Source organism: Dipodomys merriami, unplaced genomic scaffold (assembly GCF_024711535.1).
Source record: "Dipodomys merriami isolate MVZ:Mamm:240054 unplaced genomic scaffold, mDipMer1.0.p SCAF_2, whole genome shotgun sequence".
NCBI lineage: Eukaryota > Metazoa > Chordata > Mammalia > Rodentia > Heteromyidae > Dipodomys > Dipodomys merriami.
Window position 1 is genome coordinate 48,331,799 of NW_027203381.1, and position 21,903 is coordinate 48,353,701.

A 21,903-nucleotide genomic window follows, 5' to 3' on the forward strand; every position below is an offset into this window, starting at 1 on the left:
AAGTGAAGGTGTGGCTCAAATGGTAGTTTGCCAGCCTTAGGTGAAAACGTTAAGCAAGAGCTAAAGGCCATGAATTCAACTCCAGTACTGGCATCCGCCATCCCCCTCCCCAAGTTACTGAAATATATTTATCCTTTAATTTGAGTTTCTTTGATTTTTTTTTTTATTAGGAATTGGAAAGATTCTGTATTTTAGCACAAGTTTTTGAGCTGACATGCTTCTTTTTAGTTTTCTTGAGTGTTTATCTGGATAATCAATAGATACATTTAGGAGTGGGATTGTTAGTTATATTATAAATCTGTTTTGGACTATTTGAGAAATGGCCAGACCATTTTCAAAGTAGCTGTGTGATTTTTCACTCCTTCCTGCATTGTATTAGGGTTATAATTTCTCCGTAAGTTTTCCAACTAGCGCGCGCGCGTGTGTGTGTGTGTGTGTGTGTATGTGTGTGTGTGTGTGTGTGTGTGTGTGTGTGTGTGTGTGTGTGTGTGTGTGTGTGTGTATCTTGTAAATCTTCTTTGAAGAACTATTTAGATCCTTTGGCTAACAATATTTCATTATTGTGTTTTAATGTTTATGTATTCTAAGTACAAGTCCATAAATGATTTGTCAAAACTTTGTTCTATTCTATATGTTACCTTTTTCTTAAAAGTATCCTTAGAAACACTATAGCTTTCCATTTTAATGATGCACAGTTAATGTGTATTTTCTTCTGTTGTTTCTGCTTTGAGTACCAGGATGTCTAAGAAACCAGTGCCTACTCCAAAATCATGTAGGTTTCCACCAAAATTCTTTTCTAAAAGTTATTTAGTTTTAATTCTTATATTTAGGTATTGAGTCAATTTTGGTTTAATTTTTATATGTAATATGAGAGAAGAATTCATTTTTTAAAAGACCTACATCATGCACTACTAATTGGAATATTATTTTCTCCTCATTTGATTTTCCAGTAAGTCAGCTGAACCAAAACCCTACTGCCTTAATTGTTATAAGGTTTTTAATGTTTTAATGTTGTTGCTTTTTCTGTAGTTTCTGTTTTTGTTGTTTTGTAGTTCCTTATTTTTCTTTTGCTTTTAGACAGTGTCTCTATATCACATGATAGCCTAGAACTTGTGATCCTACTATCTCATTTCTGAGTATTGAGATTACAGGCATGCATAACCATGTCCAGCTGTTACAGGTTTAGAAATCAGGACATTTGAGTCTTCTGCAGTAATTTTTGGATCATTCTATGTGTCATCCAATCTTTTTATCCTCTGCCCTGGAGTTTATGTATATTATAGAGGTCCTTTCCTTTCTTTTCTTTTCTTTTCTTTTTTTTGTCTGTCGTGGGGCCTCAACTCTGGGCCTGGGTGCTGTCCCTCAGCTCTTCAGCTCAAGGCTAGCACTCTACCTTTTGAGCTACAGCGCCACTTCCAGCCTTTTCTGCTTATGCGGGGCTAAGGAATCAAACCCAAGGCCTCATGCATGCAAGGCAAGCGCTCTACCACTGAGCCACCTTCCCACCCCCTAGAGGTCCTCTTAATAAAAACTTACATGACAATTTGCTAAATTATGTACAAATTAAGCAAATTTGAAGCCTATATTGAGAAAATTATAGGAAATAACATTTTTGCAAATACTGGGTTTGAACTCAGGGCCTGGGTACTGTCCCTTACTTTATTTGCTCAAGACTAGCACCCTATTACTTGAGTCACAGCTTCACTTCCAGCTTTTTGGTGGTTAAGTGGGGATAAGAGTCTCATGGACTCTTATTGAAGCCAGCTGGCTTCAATCCTCAGCTCTCAGCCTCCTGAGTTGCTAAGATTATAGGCATACACCATCAGCACTTGGCCTGAAAATTAATACTTAAAAATAATGTTCAATTTTATGTTGTAGAAAATAGATAAGGAAATTTACATGAAATTTTTCTAAATATTAATGATTTTTAAAAACCATATTGTGGTTGAATCTATATTAATTTCTATTCATTTTCAATAGATGTATCATTTTTATATATAATATATAGAGATGTGTATATATATACATCTATATATGTACATATAAATGTATATATATAAATATATATGTATCATATATTTATATATATTTAATGTATACAGGCATCTTTATATATGGAGATATATAAATGTTTATATATCTCCATATATAAAGATGCCTGTATACATTAAATATATAAGTATATATGTATATATTCACACATCATACGTATGTGTGAATACATATATATATGTGTTTTTAAATGTGTTGCCTTAGCTGGTCTTGAGCCATTGTTTCTCTGGTTTTAGATTCCAAGTAGCTTTTATATATAATCTTTTTGACATGCATTTGCCACTCAATATTATGGTTACAAAGTATATCCCTAGAGACTTATATAACTGTTATTTACTTTCAGTTTATTAATATTTTTGTCATGTGACTATAAGACAGTTTGTTAAATTCTTTGGTTTGTTGCCAGTTTGTTTTTTTTATTGTTGTTATGAAATGCACTACTATACTAACATTTTAATATATGTTTCTTGATATCCACGTGCAAGAATTTTAGCAAGGAATATACCTAAAAGATTGTGTTAGTCATATTCTCGATGCATCTTCTTTTTTTCAAGATAGCATTTTACTATGTGGCCTAAGCTATCGATGAACTCATGGTCCTACTTCCTGTCTCAGCCTGCTGGCATTACAGGGGTATCACCATGTCCAGCTTGTCTAGGCGTCCATCTTTAACTTTATCAAATGCTACCTGATAATTTTCCAAAGTGGCTTACCTACTTAACACTCCCACAAGCAGTGTGTGTGGACTCTAACTGTACCATATCATCTTCATTTCTTTTATGAGAAAGCAAAGAACTTCACTTGAGCTAAATTGGCTATAAATCAGAGTGTTATCTATGGGCAATCAAAACCTTATGGAGAATTAAAACTGAACTTTGACATTCTCTTCCTAATCCTTCTTCAGTCCCGGGTGCTGTTCCTACTGAGTCCATCCAAGGAAGTACCTTTGAAGAGAAGATATTTCTTCAGTGGAGAGAACCAACTCAAACATATGGTGTCATCACTTTATATGAGGTAGTATATACATTTGGTGGTAACTTTTCATGACATTTTGAATTGATAGTCTAGGATGTCTACTATTTTTAAAATACATAATTTCATGATACCTACTAAGACATTTATTGATTTCTGTAGTTGTGGGTATTATATAAAAGCAATTTTGTGAGTGCTCACACTAGGACTTGAGTTCTGGATTTTGCTTTTTTTGCTTGGCGTTTTCTCTCAAGACCAGTGCTCTGCCATTCAAGGCACACCTCCATTCAGGCTTTTTCCTGGTTAACTGGAAGGTAAGAGTTTCATGGGCTTTTCTGCCTACGCTGGCTTTAAATCATGATGCTCAGATCTCAGGCTCCTAAATAGCTAGGATTATAGGCATGAGCCACTGGCACCCAACTTTAAAAAGAAAAAAAGTTTAAATGACTTTTTAATAGCCATGTATAAATTCAACGTGTACATATGAAATGAGTTTGTTTATTCTGGATTATATGTTATCCTATTTTAAAAGCCAGTATCACATTTTTTTAAAGTGTCCATTATTAAAAATAGCAAGTATTTGGAAACACATGCTGATTAGGAAGCAAACACTGAATCCTCTTCTTTCTTAGCTGTGAGATATGTTTCTTCTGAATTGTAAAAGAATAGTGATTATTCAATTAGCAGAGTCAGTAATAATTGTCTCAGGAGTGATGATAGAATAATGTCTTTGGGTTCTTTGTATTAACAAACCATCCATGAGACTTCTTTGACATGGTTTTGTTGACTGAGCAAATCAAACAGTTGAGTGACAGACAGCAAAGAAGAATTTGATGAATTGTTCCAGGAAAAAAATAACAGCAATAACAGGGTGACATTCATCATCAGATGTGTGTGAGAGCATCGTTTCATTGTTCCTATTGTCATAGAAACAAGCAGGTACATTTTTAAGCTAGAATTTATTTGAATGCAAATTCAATAAAATTATATGTTGTAAGGTTTCTAAAAATTGTGGCAGGTCCTCCTGTAGAACCTCTGCCTGAATCCCTTTCAGAACTCCTGACAAAAGCCCATGCAGATGAGCTGTCAGCAGTAATCACTCATGAACCCCTCCTCTGACCCACCTAGCTTTCCATTGACATCTCCTGAGACCTTTGGAAAATTGGTATTGAAAAGAAAACCAATTGATTTATAGCAAGATGAAGAAAGATAAAAGAATAAAGTTGATTTTCATACTATTGTTAATGATCATTGGCTGTTTTATTGTAAAAAAATTATATAGTGTTAAGAAAATTCATAACTCAGCATTTTCTAAAACTTTTAAAACTTTAGAATCACATTAAATGAATTCAATTTTGATGCTCACCGATGAGAATCATTTACTTCGTTGGTGGTTCTATGGATATTTTCAAGTTTCTTGTGTTGGGGGTTCTTACCTATATTGAGATTTGTTTACTAGACAGCATAGTCATTGAAGTTCACTTTAAGATCCAAGCAGTAAACCCACTTGTCCTAAAAGTCACATGTTGTTATCTAGACAGATAGAAAGTAACAGCAAAATTCTTTCTTTCTCATCCCACTGGACATTTATCTTTGTGTGTTAAGTAACTTAACCATGAAAACAGCAGGGAAAATACTAATTCAAAAGAAGAACTCATTAATCTCTCTGACTCAGCAGCCAAAATCTCCCAGTTGAACACTAATCTAAATGCTGGTACATGATGATGTGGGGATGTGTCATAAATCAAGGTTTTAAAAATCAGATATTCGTAAGTGGACCAGGTAGACTCATTTTACTGTGGATCCAAATGACAAACATGTGAATTGGGCTTAAGTGATTAAATACAAGTTTTGTGGGCTCCACATCTTTCTTTTTTTCCCATCCGGTTTCTAAATGTAGGAAGGAAGGGAGTCCTCAGGTTTCTCAAAGTACACCCTAAGTAGAATCTCAAAAGGGAACTCTTGAGTAGTTGATATACCCCAGTGCTGATTTACCTGGACTATGCTAGAGTCTACAATCAACACAGCTTCCTGCTGGAACAAAAGATCAATGTGAAATTAGACTGAGTTCCCTCTTTGGAGGGCTGCAGTCTTCTGGAATAAAGCCTATACTTAGATCCCTGTCTCCAATGAAGCAGGGATCATTGGAACAGTAGAGCCTGTCATGGAGTCACATGAATATAGATAAAACCTAAAATGGCAGATCAATGATCATGGTTAAAAAAGGAACTTCACTAATAAATTTCTTTATGACAAGTAACATAGTTGGATGATATTTGAAAGACAGAAGTAAAACCAAATTGTTGTAGATAGAAATGTATATTCTATATTTTTTCTAATTTAAAAAGACTAACAGAGTTGATTATGTAAGATTTTTAAATCGCAGTCTGGCATATTTCTGCATGCTTGTAATCATTGTACTGGGGACCCTAAGGCAGGAGGATCAAAAGTGTTTGTGGCCAGGCTTAGCTAGTTTGAGACCTTGTCCCAGACTATATTTTATTGCAGAATGATGAAAGATTTGATGAAGAAAGTCTTAATATAAATAGACTGGGATAAATTGCTTACGATATAAACTCAATACAGTTTAATAAGTAAAAGACAAAACAACTCATTTGGAAAAACATAGACAAAGAATTGGAAGAGACAACTCAGAAAAAATTGGCACTGGCATGCAAAGATCTCACATACACATATATGGAAATATGTCTGCTCAACCTAACTGATCATTAAGCAATGAAATAAGAAGTTTTAATCTCTATAATATCAATTGTTAATCAGTAACATGGAGAAGTATGTACCTAAATAGCCTTATTGGAAAAGCATATTTTTGTAGGCAATTTGAAAGTATCACAATTTAAACATTATATACTAAACTTATTTCTAGAAGTTTTTCAGTCAGGAATGCACCAGGATACAGCTTCAAATGTTTGCATCTTGTGTGTCTCTCAGTTACCTAATGAGGAAATTAGTCTTCTGAGCATAAGAGTAACCCAACAGTAGGTAGAAAGAGAGAGAGAGAAAAATAAATTTTAAAAAAGAAAGAAAGAGAAAAGGAAAGGAAAGGAAAAAAGAAAGGAGGGAGGGAGTAATGGAGGGAAGAAGGAAGGAAAGAAGGAAGGAAGGAAGAAAGAAGAAAGGAAGGGAGGGAAGAGAGAAAGAAAAAAAAGAAAAGTTTGGTCAACACTGATGGATCATGCCTATAATTCTGGCTAAGATCTGAGGATCAAGGTTCAAGGCTAGCCTGGGCAGGATCTTACCTTCAATTAATCACCCAAAAGACAGAAGTAGATCTATGCCTCAAGTAATAGAGTACCAGTCTTGAGTGGACAAAGCTAAGGGACAATGTTTAGGCCCTGAGTTCAAGCCCCAGTACCAACACAAAAAAAAGTCTTGATTTGCATAAATTTTGGAATAAAAGAAAAACAACAAATAGGTTCTGTGTCTCTCTGCTTTCTAGCAGAGAGCAGCAGCTGGGCTTTTGGCAACTAACCGTGGAAAGAAGAAATTAAGTACCAAACGCAGGTTGTCAGTTCAGTTTTGTTTAGGAAGAGTAGATTAGAAAGAACTGGACTTTTCAGTTGATTAGGACAATGTGTATCCAGTGTTGAAGCTCTCAAGATCCTGAGCCTGGGTGACTTGGACTCAGTGAATTACCACTTACTGTGACGTATCTACCACTGACTGAGATGTAACTACCACTGACTGAGATGTGACTACCATTGATTGAGATGTGACCTTAACCCTTCTGTACATCATCTTTACAATAAGCAAAGAAGGTTTCAAAATTAAAAGTTTGTTTTCAATATTGTATACTTCCTATGTTCTAATCCCAATTTATATTTATCACCTCATCTCCTGTTTTTTTCTCTTGAATTCAATGAGCTATACGTAGGAAGTTTTCTTTTTATCTAATAGTCTTTTGAATTCTCATATCCCCCTACTTGTGGTGATTATCTCTGTGTTCCTCTGGCATCTGCCTCTCTTCTCCTATAATATACATACTTCTGCTGTTCTTTCAGTATTCCATTCCAATAATTTTCTTTCCTTTTATGTGTCCTATGTCCTTTCTACTTCTGAAATCCAACTTAATTATTTTTTATTTATGGAGATCTCAATTAAAGGCCTGTTTGTTATGCTGGCTATAATTACCTCAACTCAACTCCTGGAAGATTTTAGTTCCCTAAACTAAACTGTCAATGAAACTCTCCATTTAGACATAGAAACTTAAGGGAGAAAAAGATAGATAATTTTGGAAGATGTCAGGCACTTAACGTGGAAATCAAAACCAGTATGTGTGCATGCTTCATTCCATCTCACCTAAATTTAATTCCCTTTCTTCCTCACATTTTGTTTTTGTGTCCTGGTGCTTTTTCTTGGGCATCTCATACAATCACTCAGATTCCTATCATAGTCTTTATAGATGCTTCATTAAAATGTCCTCACCATTATTGAGCAATCATGTGCAGGTGTAAAAGCTTCCTACACATTCCTTCTGGGAGCTTCCTGGCTCCCTTTTCCACTACCAAGTACTTAATAGACAATCAACATTAAACAATTGAAAAACAAACTTGGAAGGGATGTGTTGCCTGTGGATTTGAGTATGGCCATGCACACTGGTACCTTGAACATCACTGTCATCAGGCCAGCAGCTGCTTGCTGCCTGTGGTCTCTGTGACAAGCTGTAGAATTATGGAAGTTAGCTTGCCTCTAGGCCTCAACTTCATTCAGGATTCAGACACCTAGGGCTCTGTGAGTAATTTCTTTCCTTCTTACTTATATTTCATATAATCCTAGCTACTCAGGAGGCTGAGATATGAGGATCTAAGTCCGATCTAGTGGGATCAGACAAATCCAAGAGGGGTGACTAAAGTGATAAAGCACCAGACTTGAGCAGAAAAAGCTAGGCAAGAACACAAGGCCTTGTATTCAATCCACAGTACTGGCAGGAAAAACAACCAACCAAACCCAAAATAGGTAGAGAACCAAGAAAGAGTGGAAATGCACAAACAAGAGCAGCCTCGGCAAATACCTGTCAGTGCTTGAGGCCATCAGTCTTCAGTCCTCCACAGAACACAGAACAGAGGGTAATATAATACAATGTAATTTATTCAGTAGTTAGTCTGGAGAAGCAGGTGAAATGGAAAGCAAAGGTGCCCAGACTTTGTTCTATGTGCCTTTGTGAGCCCTTAGTTTCAGTCAAGGCACTAAAATGAATGAGAAAACAAACATAGCCCTACTGGGCAGTGCTCACCCTTATTACAATTAAATAGTTTCATAAGTGTTGGACTGCCTCGTCACCTTCCCATACCAGGGGCTGCACAGTGCCTGAATCACCAGGTGAGACTCCAGCTCAGGAGTGCTAGAAGCACTTAGCAATAGGCTTTGAATGTGTGAGTGAATGAAACAATGAGTAAACCTTGAGGAGAAATTATACTGCCTAGTTTCACACTTGCCCTTTTCTATGGGATATCCAGAATGGAGAACTGAGAGCAAGTGAGGGCACAGACAGATGTATTGCTGAGCTCCCTACCCAGGTAGATCTGGTCTTGTACATATTGAACTCCTTCACCTTGAGTGGGAAAATCTAGTATAGGGTTAACAACAGCCTGACTCTGCAGGTGTCATTCACTCCAATGATTAATGTATACATCAGGTATTTCCTTGCCAAAGCTCAGTTGGTTCAATCTAAATATTCTTTCAGAGAGGTCTTCTTAATTATAATGACATGGTATAAACATAGGAAGAAAGAATGTCAATTATCACTCTGTATAATAACAGTGCTAGTGTTCATGCACATAAATTATGAGTAAGTTTACTTATTTAGAAGCAGGAAAAGTGCTCAGTTTTGCAATTTAAAACTTTTGAATATGCTGCATTTAAAAATTATATCATTACAACCAGTAGAAGTTAGTAATCACCCCTGAAGTACATGTTCTTGAATAGTTGATGAACTCATCCTTAAATTCTCTTTTAAAAAAAATCCCTTAAAAAAGGAAAATTTAAATGCACCTATGTTATATTTATTTTTAAAATATTCCAGACTTATCCAGCCCAAGAAAACAGGATATGTAACAAATATAATCAAAATTGTTAGAATTGCATTTGCTAGTACCTAGTAATGCATACTGATTTAAATTTTTATAAATTAAAATGAAATTTTTACTTCCTTGTTCTCAATTGCCACATTTCAAGTACTCTGTTGTCACACATGGCTTGTGGATACCATATTGAAATGAGCAGTGCTAAAGAGAACACTTTCATCACAGTGGGAAGTTCTGTTGGACAATATTGTACAGGAAGAAAAATGACTATAACCCCAAATGAGCACTCGTTTCAGTATACTGAGAGCTACTGGCATGAGTGTAGGATTTATTTTTAGAGCAGACATCTTTGCCCATGGTGATGAAAACACTTAAATGTGTCCTTGTTACTAGTAGACAATAATCCTATTCAGTGTTAAATCAAATCATGGCCACTAAATTAGAGAGGAAGCCTTTCATGCTTCTCAGAGCTTTATCTGTTTGAGCTAGTTGTCTTGTTTTGTTACTTTGTTCTAAACCAGCTGTTGTGTGGTTTTATAAAACCGACACTTGGAAAACAAAGAACTTCAAGGTATCAGCTTAAATCTGAATTCATCCTTCACTCTCTCATCTACTGGCTTTAAGTTCTTCTGTCTATAAAGGTGAGAATTCCTCACAATTTTTCCTGAGCTGTTGCTCCCACTCTGAATTCTGGATTTGAAGAGTGTGAATTAGAGGACTGTTTATAACACTGGGTCTGACAGTGCAGAAGGCCATAGCGGATAAAGATGCAGCCTAAGTTCATCTGCTACAGGGATTTCATCACATCCTTATTCTTTTTGCAGATTGTCTACAAAGCAGTCAGTTCATTTGATCCAGAAATAGATTTATCCAATCAAAGTGGAAGAGTTTCAAAACTAGGAAACGAAACTCACTTTCTGTTTTTTGGACTGTATCCGGGAACCACATATTCCTTTACCATCCAGGCAAGCACGGCAAAGGGCTTTGGACCTCCTGCAACAAACCAGTTCACAACCAAAATATCAGGTATTATGTACATTCATTAATTATGCTTTTTTTCCCTCAGAAACAGAAATTTTGTACTTTTACATTCCTGATGTCACAAATGCCAAGCTTGAGTCAAGCACCAGTAGTCCATGCCTCTAATCCTAATTACTCAGGAGGCTGAGATCCAAGAATTAGAGTTCAAAGCCAATCAGCAGAAAATCCATGAGAGTCTTATCTCTTAGTTAACCAGCAAAAAGCCAAAAGTAAATGTGTGGTTCAACTAATAGAACACCAGCCTTAAACAAAAAGCTTAAGGGATCAGCTTTATTACCCCTTCCCCAAAGCCAAGCTTGCATAGCACATCTTTTTTTTTTTGGTCGGGCTAGAACTCTGGGCTTGGGTGCTGTTCCTCAGCTCTTCAGCTCAAGGTGAGCGCTCTACCACTTGAGCCACAGCACCACTTCCGGTTTTTTAGTGGTTTTTATTGGAGATAAGAGTCTCACGGACTTTCCTGGCCAGGCTGGCTTTGAACCACGATCCTCAGATCTCAGTCTCCTAAGTAGATAGGATTATAGGCATGAGCCACTGGCCCCTGGCTGCATAACACATCTTAATTATAAACACATACCTCTGGATGTCTAAGGTCATCCATCCTGTGTTAGGACAAGGGCCACTTCCCTGAAGACTTGGATATGAGGCAGAAAGTTCCCTTAAAGCACTCTGATCCCCTTTGAAATCTCAAGACAGCAGAGCAGAATATTTGTGAAACATGTGTCATGCTTGAGCCATGAGCTCAGCAGAAGAGCAGCCTGCCTTGGAACCTTCACGGTTAATAATTTTCCATATGCAGAGAGTGGCTACTGCATACAGGATAGCACCAGGCACTTAGGGGCCCCAGCTTTCTGCTGGAAAGAGACTCAATTATATCATCCAACAAAAGATATAATTTGGGAAATATTTCTGGGCATGTTCAACTGTGCATAAAATGTCTTTGTACTTCGGACTGGAGGAAATGAAGTTGCCATCTGGTATGGTATATATGTAACCACAATAAACAGATTTGTTTTTCTTTTTTCCTTTTTAAAATTTTCCTTCATCCTTTGGATGGGAATATGGAAATATTTAAGGGTTATTTTGTCTGTTTTTTTGGTTGGTTGATATTTGTGTGTGTGTGCATTTTTTTTTCTTTTTCATTTTCTTTTTTCTTTTTTTTTTTCTTTGTTGGTCATGGGGCCTCAACTCTGGGCCTGGGTGCTGTCCCTCAGCTCTTCAGCTCAAGGCTAGCACTCTACCACTTGAGCCACAGCACCACTTCTAGCGTTTTCTGCTCATGTGGTGCTGCTGAGGAATCGAACCCAGGGCCTCATGCATGCAAGGCAAGAAGCATTCTAGCACTGAGCCAACTTCCCAGCACCATGTTTTTTGTTTTTTGTTTTTTTTATTGTGAAAATACCATACAGAGGGGTTACAATTACATGAGCAAGGTAATGAGTACATTTATCAAGCATTGTTGCCTCCTCCTTTGTTTCCCCTTACCATCCCTTCCCGTATCCCCCCCGTCCCCCCAAAGTTGTAAAGTTCGTACATCTCATTGTTGCAATGGATCCACCTGTATCCCTATTTAAACAATTTGTTTTTTCCCTTCCCCTCCACAAATTATACCAACATCAAATACAGTGAAAACAGGGGTTATACCATGGGGCAGGGACATACAAAGCAACAAAGAAATCTTCTTATAAATATGTTAGAAACAATAGCAAGAAAGAAAAAAAAAACATTTGAGCCCTTATCTTAGGGTTCATTTCACCTAACATCAACTTATCTGACCTTTCTGCTTGTCTCAGCCATATACTAGTTATTGCAAATAAGGGAAACCATGGGACCTATGATTCTTTGGACCTGGCTTACTTCACTTAATATAATTTTTTCCAAGTCTTTCCATTTCCTAACAAATGGGGCAATGTCATTATTTCTGGAGGGGATGTGGACAGAAGGGGACCCTACTGCATTGTTGGTGGGAGTGTATACTTGTTCAGCCACTTTGGAAAGTAGTATGGAGGTTCCTCCAAAGACTCCACATAGACCTCCCTATGACCCAGCAATCCCGCTTTGGGGCATTTACCCAAATGTTCACAAACAAGACCATACTAAAGCTAATAGCACAACTATGTATATTGCAGCATTATTTACCGTAGCTAAGATATGGAACCAACCCAGATGCCCTTCAGTAGATGAATGTATCAAGAAAATGTGGTATATATACACATTTTTTTTTTCATTTTTGTCTTTTGTTTTTTGTATTTGCAGGGGTACTGGCTTAATATCAGAGTCTAGGCATTATCCTTTAGCTTTTTATCTAAAGGCTGGCCCTCTACCACTTGTGACACAGCTCTAATTTGGGGGTTCTTTTTTGGGGTCTTTTTGGAGGGGTATTAGTGGTTAATTGAAACTAAGAGTATCATAGACTTTCTTTCCCAGGCTGGCTTTGAATCATGATCCTCAGAGCTCAACCTCCTGATTAACTAGGATTGTAGGTGTGAGTACCTGGCACCTTGCAGTATTTGAGTTTTAACTTTAACTGTTTTCTGTTTTGTGAGGAGTTGTCTTAGTCTATTGTATCCATCACTGTTACAAAATACCTGAGAAAGAACAACTTAAAGGAAGATGCATTTATTTCGGCTAAGGTTTCTGAGTCTCAGTCCATGATTGATTGGCCCCGTTACTTTGGGCCTGAAAAGACTGAACACCATGGAGAGAACACCCAGTGGAGCCAAGCAACTCTCATCACTTTGGCTGAGAAGCAGAGAGAGATGGTTCTGGGACAAGGCATATCCTTAAAAGGCATATTCCTATGATTACTTCCTCCAACTAGGCCCTACTTCCTGATGGCCCATTCATCCCCATATGATCCACCCACCTCTCATTTGCACTATTAGCTGGTAACCAATCCTTCAACACAGGAACCTTTGGAGGCATTTCATATCCAAACCATAAATGTATAGGAAGAGCTGGAGGAGAGTGAAGAGAGATATTCACTGTTACAACGGCAATATTCTGCTTGATTTATTTCCTAGCTTTATAAAAGTATAGAAGAGAAGAAATGTCCACAAATAGACTATTATCAGTGGTCTGCTAGGTTGTGAGGGAGGACATTTTGAAATGTTTCTTTTTAACTAATTATAAATCATGCTTATTCATTGGAAGACCATGCTTTTCAGCACAAATTTGACTGAAGATTTGATGCATATTTGATAGACAGTGTGAAGCATTTGATTCTGCGAATAATAGAGAGCAGGAAAGGAACAATCCTTGTGGGTTAGAAATGTTGAAGTTGTACAGATGAATAATCAGAAAAGCCACTGGATGTGAAGTCAGAAGATCTGGGGTTTAGTTCTGATTATTTACGTACTTCATCTCTGATCTCAATAAAGCAAATACATTACTTATTGTGAAAGTATTATGATACTTACCAAGATATTAAGATTTTAACTGATACATCAATTTGTCTTGGGACTTAAGAAGTATGTGCTAGTTTGTATGCTTCTAAGTAATTTTTAAATATTTCTCTAATGGAAAACATATTTCAGTAATCATTTTAATGAAGATATTCTTTTACCAAAAAGTATTCACTTTGCTCATATTTATTAGTTAAATATTCCAAGCAAAGTGAATCTGACCACTATTAGTATTTGGGATTCAGATAACGCCATCCAAAAGCAAGGAAACTTGACATTTCAGTTAGCCTGTGTAGGCTCATCAAGAGTAGATATTTAATTTCAATATTAAAAAGTTGCCAGGCACAAGTCCCTGTTACTCAGGAAGGTGAACAAAGAGGATTAATGATGCTCAGGAAATAAGGGCCAGATTGGGAAAACAGTCAGACCTCATTTGGTAAAAAGAAAAAAAAATAGTTTCAGTTCATGAGATTTACATTCTATTTTCATGGATCTGAGAGGAGTTGGTCTCACATCCAAGGAATAATTCTTTGTTATGATTTGGAATTAATTTTGAATGGAGAAAATTGGTTAGGTGAAAAAGGAAATTAAAGCAGAACTAAGGAAGTGGAAAAACCCCCCATGCTCCTGGATTGAGAGGATTATCATAGTGAAAATGGCAATACCGCCAAAGGCCATATAAAAATTCAATGCAATACCTATAAATATCCCAACCACTTTCTTCAATGAAATAGAAGAAGCAATCACAAAATTCATATGGAACAATAAAAGACCTAGAATAGCAATAACAATCCTTAGCAGAAAAAAAAAAAAACAGTGCTGGAGGAATATCAATACCAAATTTCAAACTACTACAAAGCCGTGGTAATCAAAACACCTTGGTCCTGCATAAGAACAGACCTGAGGACCAGTGGAATAGAACTGAAGACCCAGAAATGAACCTACAGACCTATAGCCATCTAATCTTCAATAAGAGAGCTTTAAAAAACAGTATGGAGGGAAGACAGCCTCTTCTGTAAATGGTGCTGGCAAAATTGGTTAAACATATGTGGAAAACTAAAGCTAGCTCCTTATGTATCACCCTACACCAGAATCAACTCCAAATGGATCAAATACCTTGAGATAAAAGCAGACACCCTGGGGCTGGGAAGGTGGCTCAGTGGTAGAGCATTTGCCTTGCATGCCTAAGGCCCTGGTTTCGGTTCCCTAGCACCACGTAAGCAAAAAGAAAAAAGCTGGGAGTGGCGTTATGGCTCAAGGGCTAGAGCCCTTACCTTGAGCTGAAGAGCTGAGGGACAGCGCCCAGGCCCAGAGTTCAGGCCTCATGACTGGACCCCCCTGCCAAAAAAAGCAAAAAGGCAGACACCCTGACAATGTTTTTCTTAATAAAGAACTAGAAACACAACAAATCAAATAAATTTGGATTTCAAATAAAAGAAAATTGGATTGCATGAAACTTCAGAGCTTCTGCACAGCAAAGGACATAGCTAGCAAGATCAATAGAAAGCCCACATATTAGGAAAAGATCTTCATTAGCTATACAAAAGACAAGGATATCATATCTAAAATATATTTAGAATTCAAAAAATTGAATCCTCTAAAAACAAATCCTCAAAGAAACAACAACCTGAATAAGTGGGCTAAAGACTTAAAGAGAAACTTCTCTGAAGAGGAAATAAGAATGGCCAATAGACACATGAAATGCTCAACTTATCTAGCCATAAAAGAAATGTAAATCAAAACAACATTGGGATTCCACCTCACCCCAGTTAGAATGGCTATAATAACAACAGATGCTGCAGGGGATATGGCCAAGAGGAAAAACTACTGCATTGTTGGTGGGAGTGTAAACTTGCTCAACCACTTTGAAAAGCAGTATGGAGGATCCTCAAATATTCCACATAGCACTCCCCTATGACCCAGCAATCCCACTTTGGGGCATTTAACCAGACTATCACAAACAAGGCCATACTAAAGCTACCAGCACAACTATGTTTATTGCAGCATTATTCACCATAGCTAAGATATGGAGCCAACCCAGATTCCCCTCAGTAGATGAATGGATCAAGAAAATGAAATGTCAGAAAGAATGACATGGCCCCATTTGTTAGGAAATGGAAAGACTTGGAAAAAATTACATTAAATGGAGTAAGCCAGACCCAAAGAAACATAGGTCCCATGGTTTCCCTTATCTGCAATAACTAGTATATGTCTAGGACAAGCAGAAAAGTTCAAAAGCTATGTACATATGACTATATAAGAGGATGCTAAGAGAAGTGAACCCCAAGATAGGGACATAAAAGGATTTGTCTTTGTTGCTGTTGTTTTTACTGTTCTTATAATGTAATTATGTGATTTTTTTGTTTCTTTTGTATGTTCTTCCCCCATGGTATAACCCCTGTTTTCACTATATTTGATTCCAGTGTCCTGAATTGTAAATATACATTTTTCTAATTTGGGGAGGGGAAGGGAAATAACAAAATGATGAAACAAGGATAAGGATTGACTCATTGTAACAAGATGTACAAGACATTGTGTTGAAAATGAACTTTACAACTTCGAGGTGGGGGAGGGAGGAATTGGGTAGGTGGGGAGAAGAGGGGATGGTAGGGGGAAAAACAGGAGGGGGTAACAATGCTCCATAGGAAATGTACTCATTACCTTGCTCATATAACTATAACCCTCTGTATAGTATCTTTACAATAAAAATATATTTTAAAAAAATTTGCCTAGCAAAACTGAGGAACAAAGTATGTCTGTTACATAAAAGCATTTTTATATGTCATTAAAAAGAACTATTTTTGGGAGAAAGAAACAGTTTCCAGCTTCTCCATCAGAGTACCTCTTTCTGTGGGTATAGAAAACAGTGCCTCCCCCTCAAAGACACATCACAGATCCACAAGGTGATTTGTCTTGTCCAGAGTGGAGCATAATTACTGAAAAGAGCTGGTACATATGGTGAGAAGAAAGAATGTCAGCAAATGGCCTGGAAATTGCTTTCACTTTGGGAAGAGAACTAATATTTGTGAAATTCTATTTGCTTGTAATGCTCTTTTTGTGTCTCTGTTACTTTGAACTGCATATCTGTGGAGAATAGTTTCTCATCTTCTGAGACGCCTAACTCTGATGGTTCTGAGGTTATTACACTGATTTAAATGAAACACATCCAAAAGTCGAATTCACTAGATCATTCTTTAGTTCCCATGTGTGTCTGGTTATTACCAGCTCCAGTAAGTCCCTGTGGCCTCCACCGCTTTCCTTAAACTCTAGGAGGGTTCTTGTGGGTGGTGGTCATGGTGGTCATAGAGCTTGAACTCAGCGCTTGAGCACTGTAACTGAGCTTTTTCCCTCAAGGATAACCCTCTGCCAGAGCCACAAGCTACTTCTGGTTTTCTGGTGGTTAATTAGAGGTAAGAGTCTCATGGTCTTTCCTGCCCTAACTGGCTCTGAACCGTGATCCTCAGATCTCAGATCTGAGTTGCTAGAATTAGAGGCATGAACCACTGGTGCCTGTCCCAGGAGGGTTCTTTGATATGTGAGAAACCTTGACTTTGATAGAAAAACGGTAAAGTGCAGTTTTATGGTCCTATTGATTATTTCCAAACTTAAGCATGTGTTTAAATCTTTTAGTGACTATCACATGTTTATACTACAGTGCACCAGTTACAGATTTCCAGCTTGATAAATGTTTTTGACAGCAGACTACATCCATTTAGCCAGGATCCCAGTCGCAAAACAGAACTTCACTAAGACCTCCGATATGCCCCAATTTCAACTCAGGATCAGAGAAGGCACTCAGTATGTGCTAATTTTAGCAGCTTCTCATTTTTCTGTGTAGACAATACTCATCAACCTTGCTTGTGGTCAGTTAATAGCTGCAATTTAAAGTAAGAGTATTAAAAACTTAGTGATTTTTTTTGTAAAAGAGTAAATTACAAAGATAAGCCATAAATAATGTGTCTACCATCTAATGCTTTTTTTCCTAGCACCGTCTATGCCAGCTTATGAACTTGAGACACCTTTAAATCAAACTGACAACACAGTGACAGTCCTGCTGAAACCTGCACAGAGCAGAGGCGCACCTGTCAGGTATGGAGCAGGGGAGGGTAGGCTGGCTCTAGAGAGAAGAAAGAAAAAATGGAGTTGATTTCTCCAATATTTTTCCTGGGAATTTGCTACAAACTTCAGTCTGCATGAGTCCTGTGTTGTTCTGATTAAAGGGAGTTGTTCTTTGGAAGCTAAAGGAAAAAACACTGGTTAGTAGAGGAGGCCTTTACTTCCCACTGGTGATTGCTTGCCGCAGTTCATTTGCCTAAGGGCAGACAACATTTTGGTCTTGAGCTCCTTTCTCTTCCCCTCCATTCTCTCTCTTTTAAAGTGGACCTTTTAATATGTTTGCTTAGATTTTTATGTCATTCAACTTCAGAAATTGGCTACTCAATTGAATATTTAATGTAGGATTATTCTCATAATTTTTTATTTGATTCTAGAGTTCTTTATTTTTATTATGTATGTATGTATTTATTAGCCATATTGAGGTTTGAGCTCAGGGATTTGTGCTTGCAAGGCAAGTACTCAACCAGTTGAGTCATGCCTCCAGCTCTTTGCTGTGATTACTTTTGAGATAGGGTCTCACTTTTTACTTAAGCCAGCCCAGGACCATGATTTTCTTTTATACTACCGAATATAGCTAAGATTATAGGTGTGCACCACCACATTCTCTTTATTGGTCTAGGTGGGGTCTCAAAAACATTTTTTGACTTAAACCATGATCCTACTGATCTTTTAAGTAATTAAGATTACAGGAATGAACCAAACTACCAAAGAAATTTTTGCTATTTTTTTTTCAGGGAAGGGTTCGGTGGTATTGAGAATTAATTTCAGGGCATAGCACTTTGTAGCCCAGTGTCATACAACTTGATCCACAGCATTAGTCCTTTTAATTTTAGTATGCTTTTCACATAGAGTCCCTCTAAAATGTGTGTCTAGGCTAGCCTTGAACTATAACCTCCTAATTCCACCTTCCCATAGTCTGGATTATGGTCACACACCACTATATCTGGCTGATACTTGTTTTCTAAAGAGGAACAAATGCTTGTAAAGAGTATTGTGAAGTCTTTATTTGAACAGATTTAAGTTTATTACCAATATCTAGGCCCAATTTCTCATTCTATTATGATTTACATAACTAAGAATTATAAAGTGTAACTTTTATAGTGAATGCATAAATTAAATTATTCTTCCTAGGAAGGAGCAAAAGAATGGCAGAATAATCCTGAGTATATGCTTGTCAAAAGCTTATTAACCTGAGAAAATGGAATTTCTACTTATTTCACAGATATTTCAATATTTTACTTTTGTCATCAGAATGGATTTTCTTCCATATAATCTATTATTGTGAATAGCACCAGGTAACTTTTCCATTCATAGCCCAGGCTGTGTACAGTTTGTCCATGGTTCCTTTTAGAACTATATTACATCACATTTTCTCTGCACTGTCACAGGACAAACAGTTGGGCTTTTTCCAGTTAATAACATATATGCAAGTGTAAGCTCATAACACCATAAACCAAGTAGCATCAGGTTAGGGTAGAATCATGGGAATTTTTATCTGTAAATTCACAGAATTCTGTGAATTTACTGTTTAACTATGCAACATGATACCTTTTGTAAGCATTCGAATTTGCTGTCATAGATGCAGTTTGTAAGAACTATGAAAGAAGGCAGAGCTGCACTATCTGGGTTTGGGATGGCATTACTACTGAAAAGAATGATGTGCTTGCTACTCCTGGGGCTGCCTGTGTAGATCTGTGCTTGTTGAATGCTTGCACTAAGCTGTATGATCCAATGCACACATTCCTCAGAGCTGACTACAAAACAGTTGTGTCTATACCCTGGGGTCAGAGTTTTTTTTCATTTCAAAAAGTTCATTGTAGGGGCTGGGAAGTTGGCTCAGTGGTAGAGCGCTTGCCTTGCATGCCTGAGGCCCTGGGTTCAAACCCTCAGCACCAGATAAGCAAAAAGAAAAAACCCAGAAGTGGCACTGTGACTCAAGTGGTAGAGTGCTAGCCTTGAGCTGAAGAGCTGAGGGACAGTGCCCAGGCCCCACGACCGGACCCCAAAAGAAAAAGTTCATTGTACATTAAATAAAAATTTATACAGAGCCTTGGGAACAGTATCTTTTGGAAACATCCTAATGGTTACCCAGATTCAGTGATAGATAACAGCCATGATTGGTACAGTGGTGGGAGGACTTTTATTGTGAAGAATTGCAATAACAGAAAGGTTGAAGGTCACCTGATATTACCAACTTCCAGCTGAAAGAAGCAGAAGTCTTAATCAGTTCTTAAAAGTAGCCAGTTATGGGCTGGGAATGTGGCTTAGTGGTAGAGTGCTTGCCTAGCATGCATAAAGCCCTGGGTTTGATTCCTCAGTACCACATAAACAGAAAAAGCCAGAAGTGGTGCTGTGTCTCAAGTGGTAGAGTGCTAGCCTTGAGCAAAAGAGCTAAGGGACAGTGACCACGCCCTGAGGTCAAGCCCCAGGACTGAAAAAATAAAAATAAAATAGTAGCCAGTTACTCTCTGTTCTCTTGTGTTCTTTTTACATATTTAAAATTTTTTGTTGTATTTTATCCTCAAATCCTTTTACTCAGATTCTGTCCATGTCTATTAGACTTTACCATGTCTACGTTTTGAAGGAATTTCTCTTTGGGCAATCTCTTTCTGTCTTTTTAAAGTATCCAGTGCCTTGCAAACTACCATTCAGATTTTCTGCTATGCCTTGGTAAGACATTCTTATTATTTAGTTTTATACTTTGTTGTTTGAAGCAGCTTTAGGACCTTACTAGTTAGTTAACTTACAAATGTCCTCAGATGTTCTATTCTTGTTTATATAAAAAAAGAAGAAGAAGGAAAACAAAAGATTGAAATGTTTATCAGAGTCTAAACTACCTGGATGACGTCCACTTTTACTTCATTTCACCTTGGCAAAATCATTTCTGAAGTCAGCTGAAATAGGGTCCCATTGTACACCCTAATATACAATTATTATAACATCCTGGCTTCCAAGACCATTACAACACTTCTTTGGTTAAATATTACCTCATTATTAATTGAAATTTCCAGGACCACTTTGCATTCCAACTAGATTGCTGCTTCTTGAACACACAGCTTTAGCATATTGAGATTAATATACTTGTTATCTGTCCATAATCCAAATTGCTAGAATCAGGATTGACACTCCTGAGAAACTATTCAGTAAGCATTACAGGGAAAGCCACTATGGATACCACCATCCCACCTCAGTAGGAAGAAGACCTGTCTATCTGTCGTGTGTGTGTGTGTGTGTGTGTGTGTGTGTGTGTGTGTGTGTGTGTGTGTGTGTGTGTGTGTGTGTGTGTGTGTGTGTGTGTGTGTGTGTGTGTGTGTGTGTGTGTGTGTGTGTGTGTGTGTGTGTGTGTGTGTGTGTGTGTGTGTACCAAGTGCCCAAATGTACCAATACTGGAGCTTGAAGTCAGGGCCTCACTTCTTGTCTGGAACTCGACCTCTTAAATCATACCTTCACTTGTAGATCTTTGCTGGCTAATTGGAATTAAGAGTCTCATGAATTTATCTGCCTGGATTGGCTTCAAACTGCAATACTCAGATCTTAGCCTTCTGAGTAGCTAGGATTACAGGTGTGAGCCACCAGTGCCCGGCAGATGGCTATCTTAAAGTGAGCAAATTATCATGGTATAAATAAGAGAGAGAAAATTAACTCAACCTTAACTGTCAACGTTTTTTGTTCTCTTTCATCTTCTTTTGAGCAGAAGAGTGTATATTCTCTTCAAGAGATTTATTACATATCACAACATAATTATCTATTGAAGAGATGGAAGGCCAATATATAGAGAAGATGAGTTTGGGGGGAAAATCCATCATCCTCTCAAAATGAATGAGGTATATTACAATTCTTAGTTTCATTTAATGTTTAGAGAGCACTCTGATTAGAGAATCTTATGGACCTGTATTATAAAGCCATAATGTAGATTAAAACATTTGAACACATCTGGAAGTTTGCAAAATGCTCATGTAATCAAACTGCAATACAAGAAAGTCTCTCCCAAATGATAAGACAAACACTAGAAGAAAGAAGGGAAAGGGATTTGAACATCTGTTTGCTTTCTTGAATTTTGCACAGCATTATGTGTTCAAAAAGACTGTCATTGTATGATTTCTAAAGCTTGTTCTCTCAATTGATTTGATTTTGTTTGATCCACATTCACTGGGGTTGGAAATTCATTGGTGTTAGTACTTCATTTACACATTTCAGTAGGTGAGGTGCTTGTATATTGATTCCATGCAAATACTCAGCTTGTTTAAGGCAGATTCCTGAAATTGCACTCAGTTCTC

At 37.4% G+C, this 21,903-nt stretch overlaps 1 protein-coding gene across 13 annotated transcripts in view; it reads left to right on the plus strand.

Moving 5' to 3' along the window:
- Positions 1-21,903, plus strand: part of Ptprm (protein tyrosine phosphatase receptor type M) — an 832,110-nt gene that overhangs the window by 476,999 nt on the left and 333,208 nt on the right. For all 13 annotated transcript variants that reach the window (XM_070029553.1, XM_070029556.1, XM_070029555.1 and 10 more), the window contains 3 exons: positions 2,957-3,066; positions 9,893-10,094; positions 17,497-17,599. In XM_070029553.1, the coding sequence (XP_069885654.1) occupies positions 2,957-3,066; positions 9,893-10,094; positions 17,497-17,599 (415 nt within the window). The remainder of the gene's footprint in view (positions 1-2,956; positions 3,067-9,892; positions 10,095-17,496; positions 17,600-21,903) is intronic.